Raw genomic sequence first — 22,793 nt, forward strand, 5'->3', positions numbered from 1 at the left:
GCTGCGGCCCCTGAGGAAGCGACGAGGCGTCTGTGTCGGCTGAGGCAGGCGGACCGGCGAGGCGAGGCGGCAGCTCCTGGCCCCGAGGGACTCGGGAGCGTGAGCAGCGGCAGCACCTCTCCCCCTCGGAGGCGGCGGGCGGAGGCGGCGGCGGCGGGTGAGAGGGTGAGGGAGCGCGCGAGCCGGGTGGGGGAGGGGCGGCGGCCCCGGCGCGAGGCCAAAGCGCGCGGAGAACGGTCCAGGCCGCCGCGCGCACGCGCGCTCGCCGCCCCTAGCTCACGCGGACGCCCTCGCTCGCCCGCCTCCCCTCCCCCTTCCCTTCGGTTCCCGTCGCGCGCGGGCTTTTACCTGCCTTCCCCTCCCCCATGGCAACGGCCCGCGCCGCCGAGGGCTCTCGGGCTCGCGCGCGCTCGCGGCGAGGAGGGGGGAGCGCGCGCCTCGGCTCCTCGCCACCCCCACGCGTGCGGCCGAGGAGGGCCTCCCGCAGCTACCCCTTTCGACATTTTCCCGGCGGGGAGGCGGCGGCCGTGGCCGTGGCGCGTTCCTGGGGCCCTCCCCCCGAGCTTCTCAGGCCTTCGGCTTCTCCGTCCCTCCCGGGGGCCTGCGGGCCGGCGCGGAGCCTCCCAGACTCCCGGGCGCCGCGCAGCCCCCTCCCCCACCCCTCAAGGCCGAAAATAGGCCTTGGCCGCCCAGCCGGCGTAGGGGAGGCCTGGAACTGGGTGCCCTGGAGACGTAGGTAATTCGCGCCCGTTGCTGGCGGCCTTGAAGCGGTAGGGAGACGCAAGCGCTACGGCTTGTTTTGTTTTGTTTTAACGTAAAGATGACGTGCTCGGCCCAGGTATGCGAGGGAGCGTAGGTGCCCCCCCCCCCCCCGACCCCCCACTCCTTCATTGTCTTGTCCAAAGTTAAAGCTTCGCGGGGCCGGTGGAGCGCTGCCTGGGGAAGGAAACGCCGGGCTCCGCTTCAGGCTTTATCTGGCCCCCGTCTCTTCTGAGCCTTCGGGTCCACTCCCGCTGGGCTAAGATGTCGTCTGGCCCCAGAATTCAAAACGAGCGTTTCGTTGTCTTTTCTCTTAAGTGTGTGAGTTTGGGTCTGTTCTTGAACCAGTACGTGAAATTGTCCTGGGTTCGGTGGCGTTGGCCCAGCTCCCGAATCGGCTCATCGCTGAGCTTGCTGGGCTGGCTCGTGTCCGTTTTTCCTGCACGCCCACCGCCTCTCTTCTGGTGCGTTTCGTTTCTTGAGTGTTTTCCGTCTTGAATTGAGGATTGTCTTGTCTCTCTTTGTCTGGCGTCGTGATAAATTGCCCAGTGAAAGGAAAGATGTTTTTGTCTTGCAGTCGATTTTTGCTTTGTGATTTTTATCTTGGATAACTTTTGTGTTCTCACAGTCTGTGGACCCTAGTTGAGAATGTTTGTTTTACGAAGTTAGCTGTTTCGGGTGACTTCTCTGTGTGTTGATGTTCCCCCTTCGCTTTTTCCTTTTGGTGTTCTGAGCACTGCCTCAGATGCTGTGGGCTGCTTGGGGGGAGGAGGGAGGGGGAGGATTTGTTTTTTAAAGTTCTCCAATTAGTTGTGACTTAATGTCCTTTCTTTAGCAGCTGCTGGTTTGCCCTCTTAAGGGAGTGGGAGGACTTTTGTGTGAGGTGGTATGGAAGTGTGGGTGAATGGTTAAGCTGAAGAATTAATTGCACGCTGGAAGCATTCTGCAAGGAAGGCAGAAACTAGGGTGGGGTTTAGAGAGGCAAAGAAGGACCTAGGTTTAGAGTGGGGAGGATTGGTATTTGAGAAAATGAAAGTGAGTGTTGGAAGGTAAAGAAACTCATTTCTTGTGCTGTAACGAAAATTTTCTTTTTTTGTGTGCATTTTTACTTGCTTTTCCTAGATTGAGCTTCATTTGTCACTCCTGTACCTTAGTGTGGTTTTCTGATTTTTCAGTCCTCTGGAGTCTGCTCCTGGGGTTGGGCAGGGACCCAACCTTTAGAGTTGGGGGATAGAGGTACAAGCAGTTCTGGAATTGGGCAATTTTCCTTCCATTCTCAATCTCCCCATACTTAACATTTTGTCTTACTATATCCTTCAGGTACTCATATGCTGTTTCTTCTGGAATTTTAAAAACGTAGGCTTCCTTTGTATCCGTGTTTATCTACCGTTGCTTATTTTTCACTAATCACTTGTTCCTTGGGGTTTTTGAGGGGGGTAGTTTTCCCTCACATATTTGTGCTCTGTGAAGCTGTCGCGGACGAGGTGAGATGGAGGAAGAAATAATGTATATGTAGTAGGAGAAAAGAATAAGAAATGTGTAGCTAAGAAATCTTACCAGAAAAATCGAGGGGGTTGAGGGCTTTTCAGAGCCATGCTGGGGTTGGGACAGGTCAAGAGGATAGAACCTTGGTGTAGGAGGCACGAAGAGAACATGGGAGAGATAAGGCAGGTCTGGAAGAGAAACACAAGATAACAGGGAATTGGTAGGGAAAGTTGACAGTTTTGTCTTAGTGAAGGGCTATGAAGGGGGGGGGTTCTGAGTAAGTTTAGGGCAAGGAATGTAGAAGAGGGCAATGGGAACAGTTGGAGCAGAGGAGGTTTGATCAGAGCATTGAGCTGCAAACAGGTGATGTTTAAGGGGAGCTAATGAGACTTGGGTGAGCTGCCGAATACGTGAGAAATCCTATTGGGAAGGAAATTAAAGGAGCAAGATATCAGGCAAGGTAGTTGATAGCTTATAAATATTTGAAATCAGGGAAATGGCCTCTCCTCGGGGAGGTAAAGTACAAGAAGATTATGTAGCCGAGGTTCTTGTGTTTCTGATATGCATGCTGGCTTTTATTCTTGAGTGTGAGGCTGCATGGGACTCTTGGTTTATGTCAGAAACCAACCAGTCCACGTGTTAAGATATGTAGGGGTTGTTTAGTCTGTTTTGCGTTTGTGACGTGGTAGTCTGAAGTTCTTAGGTCAGTTCTGAAAAGAATCTTTGGATTTGGACTGTGGGCCTGTAGGTACCACAGATTTGTGGTAGTGGTGGTCGTGCCCTGTTTGGGGGCCTCAGTCAGTCCGTTGCCAGATGTCGGAAAGTAGATTAGTGGGTGGAGACATTGGTGCTTATGGGAGCCAAATGAGAATAAAGAGTGTGGAAAAATTCGAGAGAAATAGGTTTCTTATTTTCTTAGGGTGGAACAAGAACCTCTAGGTGCAAACAGAAATGGAAGTGGCTCTTGGCCTTTGCGGGAAAAGGCTGTAAGAGCTGGGGTAGGATTGAGTGGAAAGAAAGTATGGGAAGGGGAAGGGAAGGAAGGGTTTTTGTTAGAAGACCAGGAGGATTATGCAGATAAAGGAGTTTAGTGTGGAGCTTCCTGTTGAAATAGGGGTGAAGAACAGGGATTTGGGTGGTGGCAAGTGGTTAGTTTGGGGTCAGGGCCCTGACCCGTGTTTCCCCGCTCCCCCCCAGGAGCGGTGGTGCCCCCCCGGGCACGGGGCCATGTACAACGGGATCGGGCTGCCGACGCCCCGGGGCAGCGGCACCAACGGCTACGTCCAGCGCAACCTGTCCCTGGTGCGAGGCCGCCGGGGTGAGCGGCCTGACTACAAGGGAGAGGAGGAACTGCGGCGCCTGGAGGCTGCCCTGGTGAAGCGGCCTAATCCTGACATCCTGGACCACGAGCGCAAGCGGCGCGTGGAGCTGCGATGCCTCGAGCTGGAGGAGATGATGGAAGAGCAGGGGTGAGGGGAGGGCTGGGGGAGAGCCAAGCACCGAGTGAGTGCAGAGCTGGGGGAATTAGGTGGGATGTAGGGAGTTGAGGGCTTGTTGAAGAGCCCTGGAGAGGAGTTGCAGGAGGGGAGGAGGTAAAGGAGCTAGCAGATTGAGAGGAGTTAAGGGACAGCTCAAGGTGGGAGATGAGGAAAGTCTGGACCAAGAGAAAGCCTGAGGGAATTTGAGTTATTAGGATGAAGACGCTTGGGGAAAGACGGAAGCCATTGAAAAACAAGAAGGTGCTTTAAGGGGAGAGGTGGGAAAGCAGGTACCAGGCAAGAAAAGAGCTGGAGTAGAAGCTGACAGGTGTTGTCATTGGTAGAGAAGAGGAAGGTAAATGGATTTAAGGATTGAGGCCTTGGAAGGTAGTGAAGGCAAGAAAACAGGAATTGAAATACTAATCTGGATAAGAGGGGATCATGGGTTGGGTAGGGAAGTGAAATTTTGGAAAAGGAGTACAGTGAGAAAACCTTTTAGAGCAGTGGTTTTCAAACTTCAGCAGTGGCACCCTTTTTATACAATGCACTTTACTTTGGAATCTCAGGAAATACCTGTTGTTGAAGTCGAGGAGGAGCACGTGGAACTTTGCCTGCTTAGCTTTCCTCTTTTAGCCCCTGGAGTTTAGCCTGTTTAAAATCCACTGTTCTAGAGGCTATAGTAAATGGAGGGAAGAAAGAACAGTGAAAGATCAGAAAGATTTAAGAGAAGGGCCCTCTGGGTGACAGTGAGTGAAAAGTTTTATGTGTGCATGGAGAGGGAAGGGATCCTCTTAGGAATAAGGAAACTTTAACTTGGGACTGGGTTAAGTGCCTAGTCAGGCTTTAACCTTGAAGGGATTTGTTCTTCAGGTACGAGGAACAGCAAATTCAGGAAAAAGTGGCTACCTTTCGACTCATGTTGCTGGAGAAGGATGTGAACCCTGGGGGAAAGGAAGAGACCCCAGGGCAGAGGCCAGCGTGAGTGTTTTCACTGTCTCTTATTTCCTCTGGACTGCACTGCTTCTGCTGTTTTCTCTTCTTCAACTTCCTCCCTGCTCTTTTTCCCAACTTCTTCCCAGTCTCATTTGGCTGCCTCCGGTGGCGTGAGCAACCCTGATCTTTTCTCTTCCCTTCTAACCATTGCCTTTTTCCCCCCAGGGTAACTGAGACTCACCAGTTGGCAGAACTGAATGAGAAAAAGAATGAGCGACTCCGTGCTGCCTTTGGTATCAGTGATTCCTATGTAGATGGCAGCTCTTTTGATCCTCAGCGTCGTGCTCGAGAAGCTAAACAACCAGCTCCAGAGCCTCCCAAACCTTACAGGTACTCAAGGTCAAGAAAGCATGTCAGCTGCTTTTCTTCTAAGCGCTCTGCTCTATTTAGGGATGAGGGGGACTGTTCCTTCCCAAAGTGTTCAGATTTTGTTGTTTTGAAGTTGAAATGTCTGAGAAAATTCATCTTAGCACTCATCCTGCTTTTCATCTTTCTCCAGCCTTGTCCGGGAGTCCAGCAGTTCTCGCTCACCAACCCCAAAGCAAAAGAAGAAGAAAAAGAAGAAAGATAGAGGACGGTAAGTTAGTTGGGATGTCACTTTAATAAGCAGAGGACTGGTCTTCTTGTCCCCCCCCCCCCCCTTTCTGGAAATAGAGAATTATTTTGGGAAGCAGGAGAGAGTTGCGAGATACATCAGGGAAGAGGGAGTTACCATTCAGATTTCAGTCACGGGAAGGAATGTATTAAGTTTATTCATTGGGGAAGGTTTGATTCTGCAGCTTTGCCAACTAAGAACTAACTAAGCAACTTCTTGAATTACTGGGCTTTTCGTTTTGAGGTTTGTTGCTTTATGGAAGAGGTATTTCTGCTTTCTGGAGAGTACTAAGTCCTGGGTTTAGGTCTGAGACATTGGTGATGTTTGTGTTTGTTGATTTAGAAGCCTTTTTTGGGGGTGGATTGTAAGGGGGGGGGGTCAGAGAAGGAACCCAGTAGAATGACTTTGTTTCTGAACCCATCTTTAGCAGGTCAGAGAGCAGCTCTCCTCGACGAGAGAGGAAGAAGAGTTCTAAGAAGAAGAAGCACAGGTATGAGGTGGGAGTACATGAAGTGACTGGAGAGGTTTGAGGAGTCCAGGCATAGGTATTGGTTTATGCGTTGTTTTCCCCCCCCTCCCCTCCAACAGGTCAGAATCTGAATCCAAAAAACGGAAGCATAGGTAAGAGCTCCTCGGGACATTGGGGACATAGTGACATGGAACGGTGAGCCCGTCTGGCCTTGCCTGTTCTCGAGGGGTTTCTTAGAGTAAAGCTCAGTTCCTTGATCTTCTGTCAATAGTTCTGTCATTTTTTTATTTGATTTTGGATTTTTTTTTAAGATGATTATTTTGAATTTCCATTGTCAGGTCTCCCACTCCAAAGAGCAAACGTAAATCTAAGGACAAGAAGCGGAAGCGGTGAGTGAGTTTGTGTGAATTGGAGGGTAATTTGCTTATTAGGCGGTAGGTTAGGTGAAGTCTACCTGGCGGGGTAAAGGGGAGAATCAGTTGTGTCCTTGACTGATGGTGGAAGGTTGAGGGAGCGACGAGGAAAATCCGGTGTAAGCGTAATAGCACCCTGAGCTGTGGTGGTGGCCTTCCTTCAGGTCTCGTAGTACAACACCAGCCCCCAAGAGCCGCCGGGCCCACCGTTCAACGTCTGCTGACTCTGCTTCCTCTTCTGATACTTCCCGCAGTCGGTAAGGGGTGGTCCAGGAGGAAGGGAGGGAGAGGGACTTGTGGGTTAATCAATTTAATATTTATTGAGCGCCCACGGTGTGCTAGGCGCTGCACAGACCATTCGGAAGACACGGTCCCTGCCCTCTAGGAGCTGACAGGCTAAAGCAACAGGATGGACAGACATATACATTTCCCCTTCTCTTTTTTTTTTTTTTGTTTTTGTTTTTGTTTTTGTTTATTTTGTTATTTTTTGTTTTGTTCTGATGTATATGGACTGCCAGAATAGGGGGGGTGGTGGTTTGTTCGTGGTGTCTGGGGGAGGAAGGAATCCTTACCCTGGCTTCCTTAATCGGGGAAGGCTTCCTGAAGGAGGTGGGCTCAGAGGTGAGTTGTGAATGAAGTGGGTAGGGAATGGGCAGGGTGGAGGGTTTGGGGAGGTTGGGGGAGGTGGATAAAGGGGTAGAGGGAGAACGCTTTTGGGGACTGTTGGGAAGAAAAGGACCAAAGTGAAGTGGACTTGAATTTCCATGAGTGACTTGAGTCTTGTGTGTAAGAGAAGGCTTCTTGGAAGAGGGTTTGTATAGTCAGGAAAGGTGGATGGGAGCTGGGAGGGGGTTCCCTCTTCTCCCCTGAGCTGATTTCTTTCCTCTCCCCTGCCCTCAATTACCTTCCTCAGGTCTCGAAGTGCGGCAGCAAAGACCCATACAATTACCTTGACTGGGCGAAGTCCTTCCCCTGTTTCAGGGCGTCGAGGGGAGGGAGATGCACCTTCTAAGGAACAAGGTACCACCAACACAGGGCAGCCTAGCAGCCCAGAGCCCTCTACAAAGCAGCCTAGCAGTCCTCATGAGGACAAAGACAAAGACAAGGAGGTAGGTTACGTCTTGAGTTAATGCCTGTTTTTGGGTTGGAGGGTTAGGATGGGTGTTTGAAGTGAAGGAGGGAAGTAAACTGGTTTAAAGAAGTGAATTCAGTTCTTTTCGTAATGCAGTTTTCATTTTATTAAGGTCTTTTCTGCATGTGCAAAATCTGTCGAGTTAACATTTTCAAACTTCGCCGGTTGTTTGTAGGTTTTACGTCACTATCCTGTTTATGCTTTACATTCAATTTGAGGAAAGTATTTTTAAATCATTTTTAGCATTTTGAGATTTGTCTATAGAGTTTATTTTTGTTAAATGCTGGTTGTAGCTAACTAAAAGTTGTCAACCCACTGGATTGCGGCCTGCTATTTGAAAACACTACTCTGGAATGGTCTTTTCAGTACTTGTCATTTTATGGTTGCTATTCTGATCGAAGCCCTAATCGTGATGTTTTACTGCTTTAGCTATTACAGTGTAATTGCTCTTCGTTAAACGCTTAGCTTTTTAGTCCCGTTTTCTGTGTCCCCCAGAGTTACTTTTCTAAAGTACAAGTTGGATTACCTCAAAAACTTAATTTCTGTTTTAATTTCGTTTATTTGTCTTGTATTTAAAGCTTTTCAAACTTGGTTTCGTTTTCTTTTTCTGTACTTATCTGTAGTCCTATTTACGTAAATCATAATCGCAAATCTTTGCCTTTGCACCATAATCTTAGTGTTTTTCAAGGGTGAAGTCAGATGTCTCATGCTTCGGGAAACTGCTTTGTTTTTCCGTTTAGTAAAAGTGTGCACTTTTTTTTTGTTGCCGTGGTATTTTGTTAGGGTTATCGTAAAACGTAGTGTGTTGTTTGTGTTGTGTTTTTTTCTAGGTTATGAGACTTAAAGTGATAAGATAGCCTGTTCATGTTGTCCCAATTGTCTTTTTATGTGATCTTTTGTTAATGACTACCTGTGGTGAGGTAAAGGACCAGTTGGTGTTGTAATGGGGTGTGTAGAGGAAACATTTCATTGGCAAGGATGTTAGGCTCTTATGGGTGATGGGAAGTTTTGGTGTTTAGGTTGATGGGAAGTTTTGGTGCTTATGTTCCTATCCGTGCTTTCTTTTCCACTCTTAGAAATCTGCAATTCGACCTAGCCCCTCTCCGGAAAGGAGCAGCGCAGGCCCAGAACCACCTGCTCCCACTCCGCTCCTTGCTGAGCAACATGGCGGCTCCCCACAACCCCTTGCAACAACCACCTTAAGTCAGGAGCCAGTGAACCCCCCATCTGAGGCTTCCCCAACCCGGGGCCGTTCACCACCTAAGTCTCCTGAGAAACCTCCCCAGTCGTCTTCAGAGAGCTGCCCACCATCCCCTCAACCTACCAAAGTTTCTCGACATGCCAGCTCTTCCCCTGAAAGTCCTAAACCTGCACCAGCTCCTGGGTCCCGCCGAGAGATTTCTTCTTCTCCCGCATCCAAGAGTCGCTCACATGGCCGAGCAAAGCGGGATAAGTCACATTCTCATACCCCTTCTCGAAGAGTGGGGAGGTCCCGTAGCCCTACCACCACTAAGAGGGGGCGATCTCGGTCTCGAACCCCTACCAAAAGAGGTCATTCTAGGTCCCGGTCCCCTCAGTGGCGTAGGTCCCGGTCTGCACAGAGGTGGGGACGGTCCAGAAGCCCCCAGCGACGTGGTCGCTCTAGGTCTCCTCAGCGACCAGGCTGGTCTAGAAGCAGAAATACCCAGAGAAGAGGCAGGTCTAGATCAGCAAGGCGAGGCAGGTCTCATTCTAGATCCCCAGCCGCTAGGGGCAGATCTCGTTCTAGAACGCCAGCCCGCCGGGCTAGATCTCGCTCTAGAACACCTGCCAGGCGGAGATCACGATCCAGAACACCTGCCAGGCGTAGGTCCCGCTCTAGGACACCAGCCCGGAGAGGCAGGTCTCGCTCTAGGACACCTGCTAGGCGCAGATCTAGGACCCGATCGCCAGTACGACGGAGGTCTCGTAGCAGATCACCAGCCAGGAGAAGTGGCAGGTCACGCTCTAGAACTCCAGCCAGACGTCGGTCACGCTCTAGAACACCAGCCAGGAGAGGGAGGTCTCGGTCTAGGACACCGGCAAGACGAGGACGATCTCGGTCTAGGACACCCGTAAGACGAGGACGATCTCGGTCTAGGACACCAGCAAGACGAAGATCTCGTAGTAGAAGTCTAGTTAGACGAGGAAGATCTCCTTCTAGAACACCACAAAGAAGAGGCAGGTCTGGTTCATCATCAGAGCGGAAGAACAAATCCAGAGCATCACAGAGGAGGAGCAGGTCCAACTCAAGCCCAGAAATGAAAAAATCTCGAGTTTCTTCAAGACGGAGCAGGTCTCTCTCTTCACCGCGGTCCAAAGCAAAATCTCGCTTGTCTTTGAGGCGAAGCCTTTCGGGATCCTCTCCGTGTCCTAAACAAAAGTCTCGGACACCACCAAGGCGCAGTCGCTCTGGATCATCCCAGCCGAAAGCTAAATCTAGAACACCACCAAGGCGAAGTCGTTCTGGTTCTTCTCCTCCTTCTAACCAGAAATCTAAAACACCTTCAAGACAGAGTTGTTCCAGTTCATCTCCTCAACCTAAAGTGAAGTCTGGAACACCACCAAGGCAAGGGTCTGTAACAAGTCCCCAGGCAAATGAACAGTCTGCGACACCACAAATACAGAGCCGTTCAGAATCATCACCTGACCCTGAGGTGAAGTCTATGACCCCTTCAAGACATAGCTGCTCTGGGTCCTCTCCTCCTAGAGTGAAATCTAGCACCCCTCCAAGAGGGAGCCGCTCGGGATCGTCATCTCCACAGCCCAAAGTGAAGGCAGTAATGTCGCCAGTCCAAAGTCATTCTGGCTCCTCTTCTCCAAGTCCTAGTAGGGTAACCTCTAAAACCCCGCCAAGGCAAAGCAGATCAGAGTCTCCTTGCTCCAAGATGGAATCTAGATTGTTGCAAAGACACAGCCGTTCTAGGTCCTCTTCACCAGATACCAAAGTGAAACCTGGAACACCACCGAGACAAAGTCACTCAGGGTCTACTTCACCATGCCCTAAAGTTAAGCCCCAAACTCCATCAGGGCACAGTCTTTGTGGATCTAAGTCCCCATGTTCCCAAGAGAAGTCTAAAGACTTACCAGCACAAAGTTCTGGATCCTTCTCTCTCTGTCCAGGAGTAAAGTCTGCCACACCACCAGGAGAAATGTATTTTGTCTCCTCTTCTCTGCAACAGAAAGGACAATCACAGACTTCACCAGACCCTAGGTCTGATACTTCAAGTCCAGACGTGAAACGGAGTCACCCTGAGTCTCCGTCTCTGCAGAGCAAATCTCACACACCTCTTAAGGGTGGCCCGTCCAGGTCCTCCTCTCCAATCACTGAGCTGACCCCCAGATCTCCAACAAGACCAGACAGAAGTGAATTGTCAAGTCCTAGGCTAAAATCTGGAATGTCTCCTGAGCAGAGCAAGTCTCAGTCTGACTCTTTCCCATATCCTGCCATGGACTCTAAATGTCTTTTGGGGCAGAGTAGATTGGAGCCTTCTGAGTCAAAAGAGAAAACAGGCTTACTCCTTCAGGAAGATACTACTGTGTCATCTCCTGGACCAAGAGACAAATCTAGTCCTTTCCCAGTGCAGGATAAATTTGAGTCCTCACCAGTACTCAGAGAGACACCTAAAACCCCATCAAGGGAAAGAGGTGGTGTTGGGTCATCCCCAGATACAAAAGACCAAAGTACGTCAGCTAAGCCAAGCCAAGATGAGGAATTAATGGAGGTCGAGAAATCTGAAGAATCCTCAAACCAGGTCCTCTCTCATTTGTCTTCAGAACTTAAAGAAATGGCTGGAGGTAATTTTGAATCCTCACCTGAAATAGAAGAAAGACCTGTGTCTTTGACTCTTGACCAAAGCCAGTCACAGACTTCTTTGGAAGCAGAAGTCCCTGCAGTGGCCTCAACTTGGAGTGGGCCACGTTTTTCTCCAGAGCATAAAGAGCTGTCTAATTCCTCCCCGAGGGAGAATAGCTTTGGATCACCTTTAGAATTTAGAAACTCAGGCCCTGTTGCAGAAATGAATGCTGGATTTTCTCCTGAGGTTAAAGAAGATTTGAATGGATCTTTTCCTAATCAGCTGGAGACAGATCCATTTGTAGACATGAAAGAACAATCCACAAGGTCCTCCAGACGCAGCAGTTCTGAGTTATCGCCAGATGCAGTGGAAAAAGCAGGAATGTCTTCAAATCAGAGTGTTTCTTCACCAGTGCTCGATGCTGTACCCAGAACACCATCGAGGGAAAGAAGTAGCTCTGCATCTCCTGAACTGAAAGACGGTTTACCCAGAACCCCCTCAAGGAGAAGCAGGTCTGGGTCTTCTCCAGGACTTAGAGATGGGTCTGGGACTCCCTCGAGGCACAGCTTATCTGGGTCCTCTCCTGGAATGAAAGATATTCCTAGAACACCGTCTAGGGGGAGAAGTGAATGTGATTCTTCTCCAGAACCAAAAGCTTTGCCCCAGACTCCTAGGCCAAGGAGTCGTTCTCCATCATCTCCAGAGCTCAACAACAAGTGTCTTACCCCCCAGAGAGAACGAAGTGGGTCAGAGTCGTCAGTTGAACAGAAGACCATGGCTAGGACTCCTCTTGGACAGAGAAGTCGATCTGGATCTTCTCAAGAACTTGATGGGAAGCCCAGTGCATCCCCTCAAGAAAGAAGTGAATCAGACTCTTCTCCAGATTCCAAAGCTAAGACACGAGTACCACTTAGAGAAAGGAGTCGGTCTGGGTCATCTCCAGAGGTTGATAGCAAAGCCCGACCTTCTCCTCGCCGTAGTAGGTCTGGCTCATCCCCTGAAGTTAAAGATAAGCTGAGAGTGGCACCCAGGGCACAGAGCGGTTCTGATTCTTCTCCTGAACCCAAGGCTCCTGCCCTTCGAGCTCTTCCCAGACGAAGCAGGTCAGGTTCATCAAGCAAAGGCAGAGGCCCTTCTCCTGACGGAAGCAGCAGTTCAGAGTCCTCTCCAGAACACCCACCCAAATCCAGAACTGCTAGAAGAAGCTCTAGGTCATCACCAGAGCCCAAGACCAAGTCCCGCACTCCACCTCGCCGTCGCAGCTCTAGATCGTCTCCTGAGCTGACTAGGAAGGCCAGGCTGTCTCGTAGAAGCCGCTCTGCATCGTCCTCACCAGAGACCCGTTCTAGAACCCCCCCGAGACGTCGAAGAAGTCCTTCAGTGTCTTCCCCAGAGCCAGCTGAAAAGTCAAGATCCTCACGCCGGCGGCGCTCAGCTTCATCCCCCCGTGCTAAGACAACTTCAAGGAGAGGCCGTTCTCCTTCACCAAAGCCTCGTGGGCTTCAGCGATCCCGTTCCCGCTCAAGGAGAGAGAAAACCAGAACAACTCGACGTCGAGATAGGTCTGGATCTTCTCAGTCAACTTCGCGGAGAAGACAGCGGAGCCGGTCGAGGTCTCGGGTCACTCGTCGGCGGAGGGGAGGCTCTGGTTACCACTCAAGGTCACCTGCCCGGCAGGAGAGTTCCCGAACTTCTTCCCGACGCCGAAGAGGCCGTTCTCGGACACCCCCAGCCAGTCGGAAGCGGTCCCGCTCTCGTACATCACCAGCTCCATGGAAACGCTCACGGTCTCGGGCCTCTCCAGCCACTCACCGGCGGTCCAGGTCCAGAACACCTTTGGTCAGCCGCCGTAGGTCCAGGTCTCGAACTTCACCAGTCAGTCGGAGACGATCAAGGTCCAGGACATCAGTGACTCGACGAAGGTCTCGATCCAGAGCATCGCCAGTGAGTCGAAGGCGATCCAGGTCTAGAACACCACCAGTAACCCGCCGTCGTTCAAGATCCAGAACCCCAACACGCCGGCGCTCCCGTTCTAGAACTCCACCGGTGACTCGAAGAAGGTCCAGATCTAGGACTCCACCAGTGACCAGGAGGCGATCTCGAAGCAGAACTTCCCCTATCACTCGCAGAAGATCGAGATCCAGAACGTCTCCAGTCACCCGTAGGAGATCTCGATCTCGCACGTCTCCGGTAACTCGAAGGAGGTCCCGCTCTCGAACCTCTCCGGTGACCCGCCGCCGATCTCGGTCCCGAACACCTCCTGCTATTCGGCGTCGCTCTAGATCTCGGACCCCATTGTTGCCACGCAAGCGTTCTCGAAGTCGCTCTCCCCTTGCTATCCGTCGCCGTTCCAGATCCCGTACTCCACGAACAACTCGGGGCAAACGGTCCTTAACGAGATCTCCTCCCGCCATCCGAAGACGTTCTGCATCTGGAAGTAGTTCTGATCGCTCACGTTCTGCTACTCCTCCGGCAACGAGAAATCATTCTGGTTCTCGGACCCCTCCAGTAGCGCTCAATAGCTCCAGAATGAGCTGTTTCAGTCGTCCTAGCATGTCACCAACTCCTCTGGACCGCTGTCGATCACCTGGAATGCTGGAACCCCTTGGCAGCTCTAGAACACCTATGTCTGTCCTGCAGCAAGCTGGTGGCTCCATGATGGATGGTCCAGGTCCCCGAATTCCTGATCACCCGAGAACATCTGTGCCAGAAAATCACGCACAGTCTAGAATCGCACTTGCCCTGACAGCCATCAGTCTTGGCACTGCTCGGCCACCTCCATCCATGTCTGCCGCTGGCCTTGCTGCAAGAATGTCCCAGGTCCCAGCTCCAGTGCCTCTCATGAGTCTCAGAACGGCCCCAGCTGCCAGTCTTGCCAGCAGGATTCCTGCAGCTTCTGCAGCAGCGATGAATCTGGCCGGTGCCAGGACACCTGCCATACCAACAGCAGTGAACCTGGCTGACTCCAGAACGCCAGCTGCGGCAGCAGCCATGAACTTGGCCAGCCCCAGAACAGCAGTGGCACCTTCTGCTGTGAACCTCGCTGACCCTCGCACCCCTACAGCCCCAGCTGTGAATCTAGCAGGAGCCAGAACCCCGGCTGCCTTGGCAGCTCTGAGTCTCACCGGCTCTGGCACTCCCCCGACCGCTGCAAACTATCCCTCCAGCTCCAGAACAGCCCAGGCTGCAGCCCCTGCAAACCTGGTGGGTCCTAGATCTGCACATGCTACAGCTCCTGTGAATATTGCCAGCTCCAGAACCCCTCCAGCCATGGCACCTGCAAGCCTCACCAGTGCTAGAATGGCTCCAGCCTTGTCTGGTGCAAACCTTACCAGCCCCCGGGTGCCCCTCACTGCTTACGAACGTGTTAGTGGTAGAACCTCACCGCCACTTCTTGACCGAGCCAGATCCAGAACCCCACCAGGAGGCCCAGGCTCCAGAACCCCACCATCTGCCCTCAGCCAGTCTAGAATGACCTCTGAGCGGGCTCCCTCTCCTGCTTCTAGAATGGTCCAGGCTTCCTCCCAGTGTGTTCTTCCTCCAGCTCAGGATCGACCTAGGTCCCCTGTGCCATCTGCTTTTTCTGACCAGTCCCGAGCTTTGCTCGCCCAGACCACCCCTGTAGCCGGGTCTCAGTCCCTCTCCTCTGGGACGGTGGCAAAGACCACGTCCTCTGCTGGTGACCACAACGGCATGCTCTCTGGTCCTGTCCCTGGGGTGTCCCACCCTGAGGGTGGGGAAACACCAGCCTCCACGGGGGCCCAGCAGCCTTCTGCATTGGCCACCCTGCAGCCGGCAAAGGAGCGGCGGAGTTCCTCCTCCTCCTCCTCATCCAGCTCCTCCTCTTCATCCTCGTCATCGTCCTCTTCCTCCTCCTCTTCCTCCGGTTCCAGTTCTAGCGACTCGGAAGGCTCTAGCCTTCCTGCTCAACCTGAGGTAGCGCTGAAGAGGTGAGGGGGCTTGACTTGCAGAACCGTTGGGTGGGGCCGGTTTGGGGGGGGGGGGGGGGGGGGGGGGGTGGGGAGGGAGAAGTTCTGTCCAGAGGCTCTTGGCTTTTTGAAAGAGGTATGGGACCTTGACCCTTAAGCTGGGGTAGAAGAGAATGCTGGGGTGGGGGCACCGGGGGGAGGAATGGGACAGGTAAAAGTCTCCTAAGGTTCATTCTCTAGAGGATAATGATAAGTTTTCCGTCTCTACAGAGGACAGAACTAGAGGAAATGGACTTAATTTTACAGCAGGAGGGATGGCAGTTAGACCTCAAGAGGAACTCCCTGGGCTGGAAGGATCTTCAGAGGTCATCCCATCCTTCTCCCTGCCTCCAGGCAGGACGGCCCCTCCCCCAGCCAACCCGCTCGCAGGGCCCCAAGCCGCGGCTCTCCCGGGAAGGAGACCGCCCAGCTCGGCTTCCACACCTGAGCCCAGGGGCCTTAGTCCTCCTCCATCAGGGACATTCTTGAGGTTTAGCCTTGATCCCTTGTGCTGCGGGCCCGGCCTGTTGCTTGTGTTAGCAGAGGTCGGGGCGTCTCGGGCCACTGCTCTCCAGAGAATGCGCTCGCCGGCTCTCAGCTCCGAGGGCTCCTGGGGCCTTTCTCCGGCACCCCTCCCCCACTGCCGTTCCTCCAGGCCAAGGAAGGTAGGGTCGGGGCTGGGGCGGCGAGTCTCCCCCTGACGCTCTGCTTCTCCCACAGGGTCCCCAGCCCCACCCCAGCCCCCAAGGAGGCTGTTCGAGAGGGACGTCCTCCGGAGCCGACCCCGGCCAAGCGGAAGAGGCGCTCCAGTAGCTCCAGTTCCAGCTCCTCCTCCTCCTCTTCCTCCTCCTCCTCCTCTTCCTCCTCCTCCTCTTCCTCCTCCTCCTCCTCCTCCTCTTCCTCCTCCTCTTCCTCCTCTACTTCTTCATCCCCCTCCCCCGCTAAGCCTGGCCCTCAGGCCTTGCCCAAACCTGCAAGCCCCAAGAAGCCACCCCCCGGCGAGCGGAGGTGAGTGCGGCCTTGCCGGAGCCGGAAGGGGCGGGGTGTGACCCTGGGCGTGAGATCCCTGCCGGGAGTCTCTGGTGGACTGTGGTGTCTGGTTGTGTGGGAGGAGTTGGGCTCTCTCCCTACCACCTGTGCTGTGCCCTGTTCCGGCAAAGGGTCCAAGTGTGGGTGCTCCAATCAGAATTGTGGAGTCCTAGGTTCGTTCCTCTCCCTTCCCCTGACATGCAGCCTGTTTCCTGCTCCCACGTCCCAGGGATTCTAGATTTTAAATCTCCCCGTTGCTCCCGCCAGGGCTCTGGTCTGGCCACCGTCATCTTCTCCCGACTCTGTCCACAGCCTCTTCCCTGTCTCCCTGCCTCCACGCCATTCTCTTCCACACGTAGCCAGAGGGATCTTTCTAAAACGCACATCTGGTTACTTCCCTCCACTCCACAAATCCTTCCGGGACGCCCTGTGGCCTGCAGGATAAAGCCCCACCTCTGCGGGAATGGCGTGTGAGGCTCTTCACCAACTGGCCTTGCCTGCCCTGTGTTCTCCTCTCCTGCCCGCCCCCACACATGCCCTGTGCTCCAGCCATACCCAGCGCCTTGCAGTCTAAGGAGAACCCCATGCCTTTGGACATGCTGTTCCTTCTGCCTGGAATTCCCTTGTCCGCCTGGTGAACTCCTCGTTCTGCAAGACTCCGCTCAAACAGCACCTTCGAGAAGACTACCCTCCCCCCCCTTTCCCCGCCCTGTGTCCCTTCCCCCCGGGTCCCCAGACCCACGTATATCGGTCCTTGTGGGGCTGCTTCCCATACACGGGGCCGAGCGGGCCTCCCTTGGCCTCCCTTCACCACCAGACTGAGCCCCTCCAAGGGCAGGGACTGTCTTTCTCTTTGCATCCCCCGCTGCACCCCATGCCCTGCCCAGTGGGGCACTCGGTGGATGGTGTGCGGGCGGATGGGTGAGTGAGCAGACAAAGGTGGGTCTGAGGCTGGCCCTGTGTGGTATGAGGTCTGGTGGTCAGGACCTGGGGGGTGGTCCTGAGTGCCGGCTGGTGGGTTTGGAAGAGCGTGGTGCTATGGGAACTTCCTCTGCTCCCTAGGTCCCGTAGTCCCCGGAAGCCAATAGATTCCCTCCGAGATTCTTGGTCCCTCAGCTACTCGCCTGCGGAGCGCCGCCGCCCTTCGCCTCAGCCCTCGCCACGGGACCAGCAGAGGTAAGGCCCCCCCGTCAGTGGCCGGCCTGGTCACCACCACTCTGAGCGGCTTTGAGGCTCGAAGTTGCCAGAGGTTGGTGTTGCCTTGCAAGTGGGCTGACCGTCCTCTGTTGTTGCAGTAGCAGCGAGCGGGGTTCCCGCAGAGGCCAGCGTGGGGACAGCCGCTCCCCTGGCCACAAGCGCAGGAGGGAGACACCCAGCCCCCGCCCCGTGCGGCACCGCTCGTCCAGGTGCGTCCTTGTCAAGCTCTTGTGCCTGGGGACCTCTGGGGCTGGCTGGGGCCTAGGCACTGATCTCTGTCTCCTCTGTTTCAGGTCTCCTTGAATCTCTGTGGGGGGAATTCCACCACACCCCAAGTTCTGGAGCTGCAGGGAATGCCCCCTTTACCCAGCAGTGGGGAGGGGTCCTTGTCTGCCCCCCACCCCCAAACCCTGGCAGCCTCCTGGGGGAGGACTCTTCGTCCTTCCTGCCCCCCCCCCCTTTTCTTTGTTCCTGTGAAATGTTAACCTCTGTGAGTTTTTCCTGGTTCACGTTTTGGGAGTTTTGGGGTGGGTGGGAATGAGAATGGGAGTTGTGGGAGGGGAGGATACAGTTGGGGACACCCTGGTCTTGAGTTAGAAAGGGCTGGGAGGTGTCAGTGCCCCCCTGTAGCCCTAAGTTCTGGGGGGAGTTGGAACTTGGGAACTTGTGTGAGGTGTTCCTGGAAGGAAGGGGCACGAGTTGAAATTAGTTGGCCCCTACTGTCCCCCAAGTGAGGTTGTGGCCCCTCCCCCAACTTTTCTTCACGTTTCTTAAAGGCATTTTGGTTTTTTAAAATCTGTACAGCAAGAGCAACTTTTTCTGTCAAATAAAAATGAGAAATGCAGGAATTGGGTCTGTAGATTATTTATTAGGGGTGGAAGGTGGAGAGTGAGCATTATTTCCACTTTGAATGAGCCCCCCCCCCCCCCCAAGCCTTAGAGGACTCAGGTAAGGTGGCTGGCTGTAGGCGATGGGTTCCCCGTGGAACCACACTGGCTCTGGCTGACATTTTGGCCTCTGCCCCTCAGCCCAGAGGCTGCGCCAGAGCCTGAGCGAGCCTGCTTGCTGGAAGTCATAGAAGGAACCTCTGTCCCCAGGCTGAGCAGAAGGCTGGCCTGGGGCTCTGGGTTCCTCCCGGTTCTCTGCCTCCAGCCGGAGGGGCAGGCTCGAAAGGGTGTGACAGCAGGGACCCAAGGAGCTTGGGGGTCGGTCCCACAGCCATGGCCAGCCTCGCAAGTACACGGGGCTGAGGAGGAACCTTGCAGGGGGGCAGACCCCGTCCCAGGGAAGGTGATGCCTGAGTCAGGAGAGGGTGCGCAGAAAAAGGCAGCAGCAACCAGGCAGACGCCCAAATCTCTTTTATTGGGTGGGGGGGGGGGGCACCGGGGGCGGGCCAGGAGCCCTCTCACTGCACTGCTTGTTCATTGGCGCTGCTTCCTGAGTCCTGTGGCTTCATCACATCGGGCAGCTCGGGCGGACTGGAGAAGGGCTCGATCCGCAGGGCCTCGAAAGCGTCATCTGGTGGACAGGGGAGTGGTGGGGAGAGCTGGAGGGAGCAGCCACCCGGCTTCTGGGGGACCTCCGAACCAATTCCCACCTCTGCAAAGTGAGTCTCCCTCGTCCCGGCCGGCCTGCCTAACTGCCTGGACTCTGTGATCCTACTGGGATGCCTCCCACCCCTACCAGCAACCTGACCCCCTCCGTCTAGCCCAGCCATCCGTGGGGTCCTCCTCACCCTGTGCCCCCAAGGGTGAGCCTGTGGGCTGGCCTGTGTCCACCTACTTGTCTCCCCTCAATCAGCCCCAACTCCCTGTTCCAGTCACACCTCCTCTACACCAAGCACTGATTTTTAAGCTTAAGCCAGCCCGTTCTTTCCCTGCCTCAAACCTTCCAACGGCATCCCGTCATACTCTGAATAAAATCTCAAGTCGTCACGTTTGTCTGTCTCTTGTGTTCCCGTATCAAGCTCTTCCTTTCTGTTTTAGGAGCTTCACATTTGCTGGCCCCTAGCCTGCCATCCAGATCAACCCCAACATCACCTCAGAGAAAACTTCCCCAGCCCTTCTATAAAAACAGTCCCCGCAGCCCAATGCCTGTGTGTTGCTTCAGGAGCATTCACCTACCACCAGCCACAAACAGTCCTGTTCCCTTTGACCAGATGCTTTCCCCCAACTAGAGAACAGCGGCTGCAGAAGGGCTCCCGTCTTGTTTCTGCTGTCACCTCAGCGCAGAGCAGACAAGTCCCGTTTTGTAACTTCTCTCCCGCACTTTCTTCTAACAGGGACGCTATTCTCTCCACCTGGCTCAGGGTTCTTAACCTGTTAGGCCCCTCGGGAAAGCCGGCCAAGCCTAGCAACGGACACCTTGGGAGAGTGGGTATGTGACCATCTCTGGTAGTGGCCAGAGCTGCTCAACACCTTGGAGTGCACAGCACCATTCCGAATTCTCCAGCCCCAAACGTCAGCAGTGCTGAAGACACCCGGCCCAGCGTAGCAACGAACTTCCCCCAGGCCGTAAGTCTGCAGTGACAGACAATTCTTGCTTTCGTCACCTCTCCCATTTTTTGGAAATGGTCTGGATGATGCTATTCAACACTCCTTTCCCTCACCGAGTAGCCAGTTGGAAAGAATCGTCTTGTCATCACAAGAACTAAACGAGGACACAACTAGGCACCCGCAAGTGTACTTCCGCAACAAAAGTAGTCCGTGGGAGAAGCAAAGAACAGCCGCTTCAGTCCATACTGTTTACTCTGTCAAGACAACGATCCCCTGCCTGAGGAGGGGGTGCCACCCAGGGTCTAGGCACCCCCACATTCAACACCATAAACTAGAGTCGGGGCCGGGGGGACACTCCCTCTGTTGTGATTTTTCCATCAAAAAATAGGTCTATCAACATCTTCCAAGAGTGTCTGCAAGCCTACACAAAAATGCCTTTGTTCAGTAAGAGAAGGGCTGCTACTTCCAGAAGGCAGTCCGGCCTTGGCTTCAGAAGCAGAATGAGAGAGGTCTGGAGCAGCCCTGTACCTGCCTCAGCATCGCTGTGAGGGTCAGAGGGAACCCACAGAAAGGCCCCTAAGACTTCCGTCTGCTAAGCACTCACAGGCCAAGGCCTGTGGTGCACGGGGGCTCAGGCTGCCTGTGAGACTGGCCTATGTGTCGCACCCCTCTATGGAGACAGGAGCTCCAGTCGGCAGGGGGGCGGGGCATGAAGCAGCCACCCAAGGACATGGCTGCTGAGGCCTGGCACAGGGATCCTTACGAAACTGGCAAGTGGCACACTGCTGGACTCCCTCTGCACCCCTTGCTAGTTTTCTCACAAGAAGCCAGAAAAATAATTACTTACCAACAGAGTTTACCCAGCCATCCACACAGCCCCAGGTACCCAGTCGTGAAAACATACCACGTAGAACTTTCGTTCATGTTTCCAGAGACAAAGAATAAAATTCAAACCTCTCTTGGGGCAAGGAGGTATACTGGAGGGGAGTGAGCCACTCCCTCAGGTTTCTAAACATCAGGCAGGGGGTGATGTGGTCGATCACAAAGCACAGTCTCTGGGGCAGGCAGGGGCTAGACACGAACTCCGGATCTGGCAGTCCCAGCAAGCGACCTAACCTCCCTGGGCTCAGTTACTCAACCTGAAAGTGGGCACAAGTGTGGCATGCACAGAGATGCTGGGGGTCTAAGTGATGTCCTACAAAGGTCCTGGCAGTCAGCATCTGAATCTTGACAGCCGGCAAGCCCAAGTGTCCACGTCTCCAAAGTGAGGATAGCAGTGCTTACCTCGCAGGCTAAGGAGTGTTTTAAATGGAACGGAGATAAAATGCAGAGCAGACGGCCCAATACTCAGTAAGACCTCTGTAAACATGACTAGGGATAGACATTAGAATCCCCCGTGAAGTAGACTTCAATTTCTACAAGCATCTCGTTTTCTTTTTTTTTTTCCCTTTGTGGAGAAACACACACACTATCACAAGATACCACCTACACTTTGTGGAATGGGGAACACGATGCCCTGGAGGCGGGGAGGAGCCAAGAGCAGGCTCCCCAGCGACCCCTTCGTCTGTTCCACCCTGCCTGACAGCCCCACTCACCTGCCCGGAAGGCCAGCCCCACGGTGGCTGGGGCCTGCGGCCGTGCCGTCTGACTGGTGAAGCCGCACTCTCCCAGTGTCTTGCCATCATCCAGAAGTTGGTCATCCTGGGGAGAGAGGTGGGCAAGGTGTTACAAGAGGCCCCAGGACGGGCAAGTCCCAGAGACTTCCCTGGATGTTAGGATTCAGGGAAGACAGACCCAAATACGGGCCAGGACTACCCAAGTGTGTCAAACACAGTTTCCAGGGCTACGCCCAAGACTTTCCAAATCCGAACCTCCCAGGGTTAGGGCTCTGGAATCTTTTTTTTTTTTTTTCACCCCAAACTGCAGGAAAATCTAATTTCAAGAGTCAGTGACGCAGTCTGTCCACAGTCTGCCTGATTTGAATCCCAGCTCTGCCACCTGGGACAAAGCGTTTCATCTTTCTGATGTGAAGTTTAGCTGTAAGATGGGAATTACTGAAATTCCCACCTTGTAGGGCAGCCAGGAGGTTTCACTGAGCGAAAGACACACAGAAAGCACGGAACACAGTATGTGAAGAAGCACAGGCAGCAGGGAGAAAAGTCTGGAGTGAAAGGCCAGCTTCCTCCTTTCCAGCCAGAATCTCATCAACGCACTTAGGTGGGGGACCCCATGCTGCGGGACACCAGAATCAGGGACCAATACAACGCATTCCCCCAACGAGAACCCCAAGCCACCGGAGCTGAATAATTCTGCAGTTGGATTCTAAAGGGGGTGGGGAGGAGGGGCTTTTAGAGCATCCACAGAAAGCTGGGAAGTAATACGGTGGTTGGGCGAGGACTTTACTCATCGTGACACCCTCCAACTGTCTGTAATTAAGGAGAGGAGGTGAAGGGGCGCGATTCTGATGGGCCTGCGGAGGATTAAGGGCAACGGAGTTCAAATCCGACCTTGGGCTAAGTGGCCGCCTCCCCAGCCTCAGTTTCCTGGACGCATAGCAGGGCTGTCAGGAGCCCGGGCGCCCCCGAGGCCGCCTCGCCTCCACGCGGGGGAGTTCCGGCCACTGTTGACAACAACGACGCGGCCGCCGCGCAGCGCCAGCCCGGCCCCCGCCCAAAGCCCGCCCGCGGCCGCACCTTGTACAGCCGCTGCTCGTCGGGCGGCCGCTTGAGGATGCCCTCGACGATGCGCTTCAGCTCGAACACGGTGCTCGACTCCTTGGCGTCCGTGAAGATGGTGGTCTTGTGGCGCCTGATCATGAGGAACACGTCCTGGGGGGCGGAGGGCCGGCGTGAACGCAGAGCCCAGTCCTCCCCACCCCCCGCCCCATGCGGCCCGCCGCCCCCGGCGCCCCCGGCGCCCCCGCCGGCCCCGGCCTGGCGCCCCTCCCCCCGCGCCCGCTCACCAT

The 22,793-nt window shown here is 54.2% G+C and overlaps 2 protein-coding genes across 10 annotated transcripts in view; one reads left to right on the forward strand and one right to left on the reverse strand.

Moving 5' to 3' along the window:
• The first annotated feature begins 1,008 nt into the window (after positions 1 to 1,008).
• Positions 1,009 to 18,181, forward strand: SRRM2 (serine/arginine repetitive matrix 2). Of its 9 annotated transcripts, none has more exons than XM_040459307.1 (15): positions 1,009 to 1,080; positions 3,442 to 3,713; positions 4,593 to 4,700; positions 4,881 to 5,045; positions 5,215 to 5,292; positions 5,738 to 5,800; positions 5,899 to 5,931; positions 6,118 to 6,168; positions 6,357 to 6,449; positions 7,106 to 7,301; positions 8,401 to 15,089; positions 15,828 to 16,115; positions 17,199 to 17,312; positions 17,432 to 17,542; positions 17,627 to 18,181. In XM_040459307.1, exons 1-15 carry the CDS (start codon positions 1,024 to 1,026, stop codon positions 17,634 to 17,636), a joined length of 8,328 nt encoding a protein of 2,775 aa, XP_040315241.1. In that variant the 5' UTR covers positions 1,009 to 1,023; the 3' UTR covers positions 17,637 to 18,181. The 9 variants fall into 9 exon arrangements, with proteins under 9 accessions (XP_040315241.1, XP_040315242.1, XP_040315243.1 ...); XM_040459308.1 differs by having other exon boundaries at positions 17,435 to 17,542; XM_040459309.1 differs by having other exon boundaries at positions 5,741 to 5,800.
• Positions 18,182 to 22,793, reverse strand: part of ELOB (elongin B) — a 5,394-nt gene continuing 782 nt past the window's right edge. The window contains exons 2-4 of the mRNA XM_040459317.1: positions 22,522 to 22,656; positions 21,424 to 21,529; positions 18,182 to 18,851 (exon numbers count right to left, since the gene is read on the reverse strand). Of these exons, the coding sequence (XP_040315251.1) occupies positions 18,739 to 18,851; positions 21,424 to 21,529; positions 22,522 to 22,656 (354 nt within the window). The 3' untranslated portion in view covers positions 18,182 to 18,738. The remainder of the gene's footprint in view (positions 18,852 to 21,423; positions 21,530 to 22,521; positions 22,657 to 22,793) is intronic.

Source organism: Herpailurus yagouaroundi, unplaced genomic scaffold (assembly GCF_014898765.1).
Source record: "Herpailurus yagouaroundi ecotype Mexico unplaced genomic scaffold, PumYag 222, whole genome shotgun sequence".
Lineage (NCBI taxonomy): Eukaryota > Metazoa > Chordata > Mammalia > Carnivora > Felidae > Herpailurus > Herpailurus yagouaroundi.

Coding starts and splice junctions, on each gene's coding strand:
- SRRM2 (XM_040459307.1), top strand. CDS start 1,024: ATGTCGTCTGGCCCCAGAATTCAAAACGAGCGTTTCGTTGTCTTTTCT. Junction 5,293..5,737: donor AAGAAGAAAGATAGAGGACG/GTAAGTTAGTTG, acceptor ACCCATCTTTAG/CAGGTCAGAGAGCAGCTCTC. Junction 6,169..6,356: donor AAGGACAAGAAGCGGAAGCG/GTGAGTGAGTTT, acceptor GCCTTCCTTCAG/GTCTCGTAGTACAACACCAG.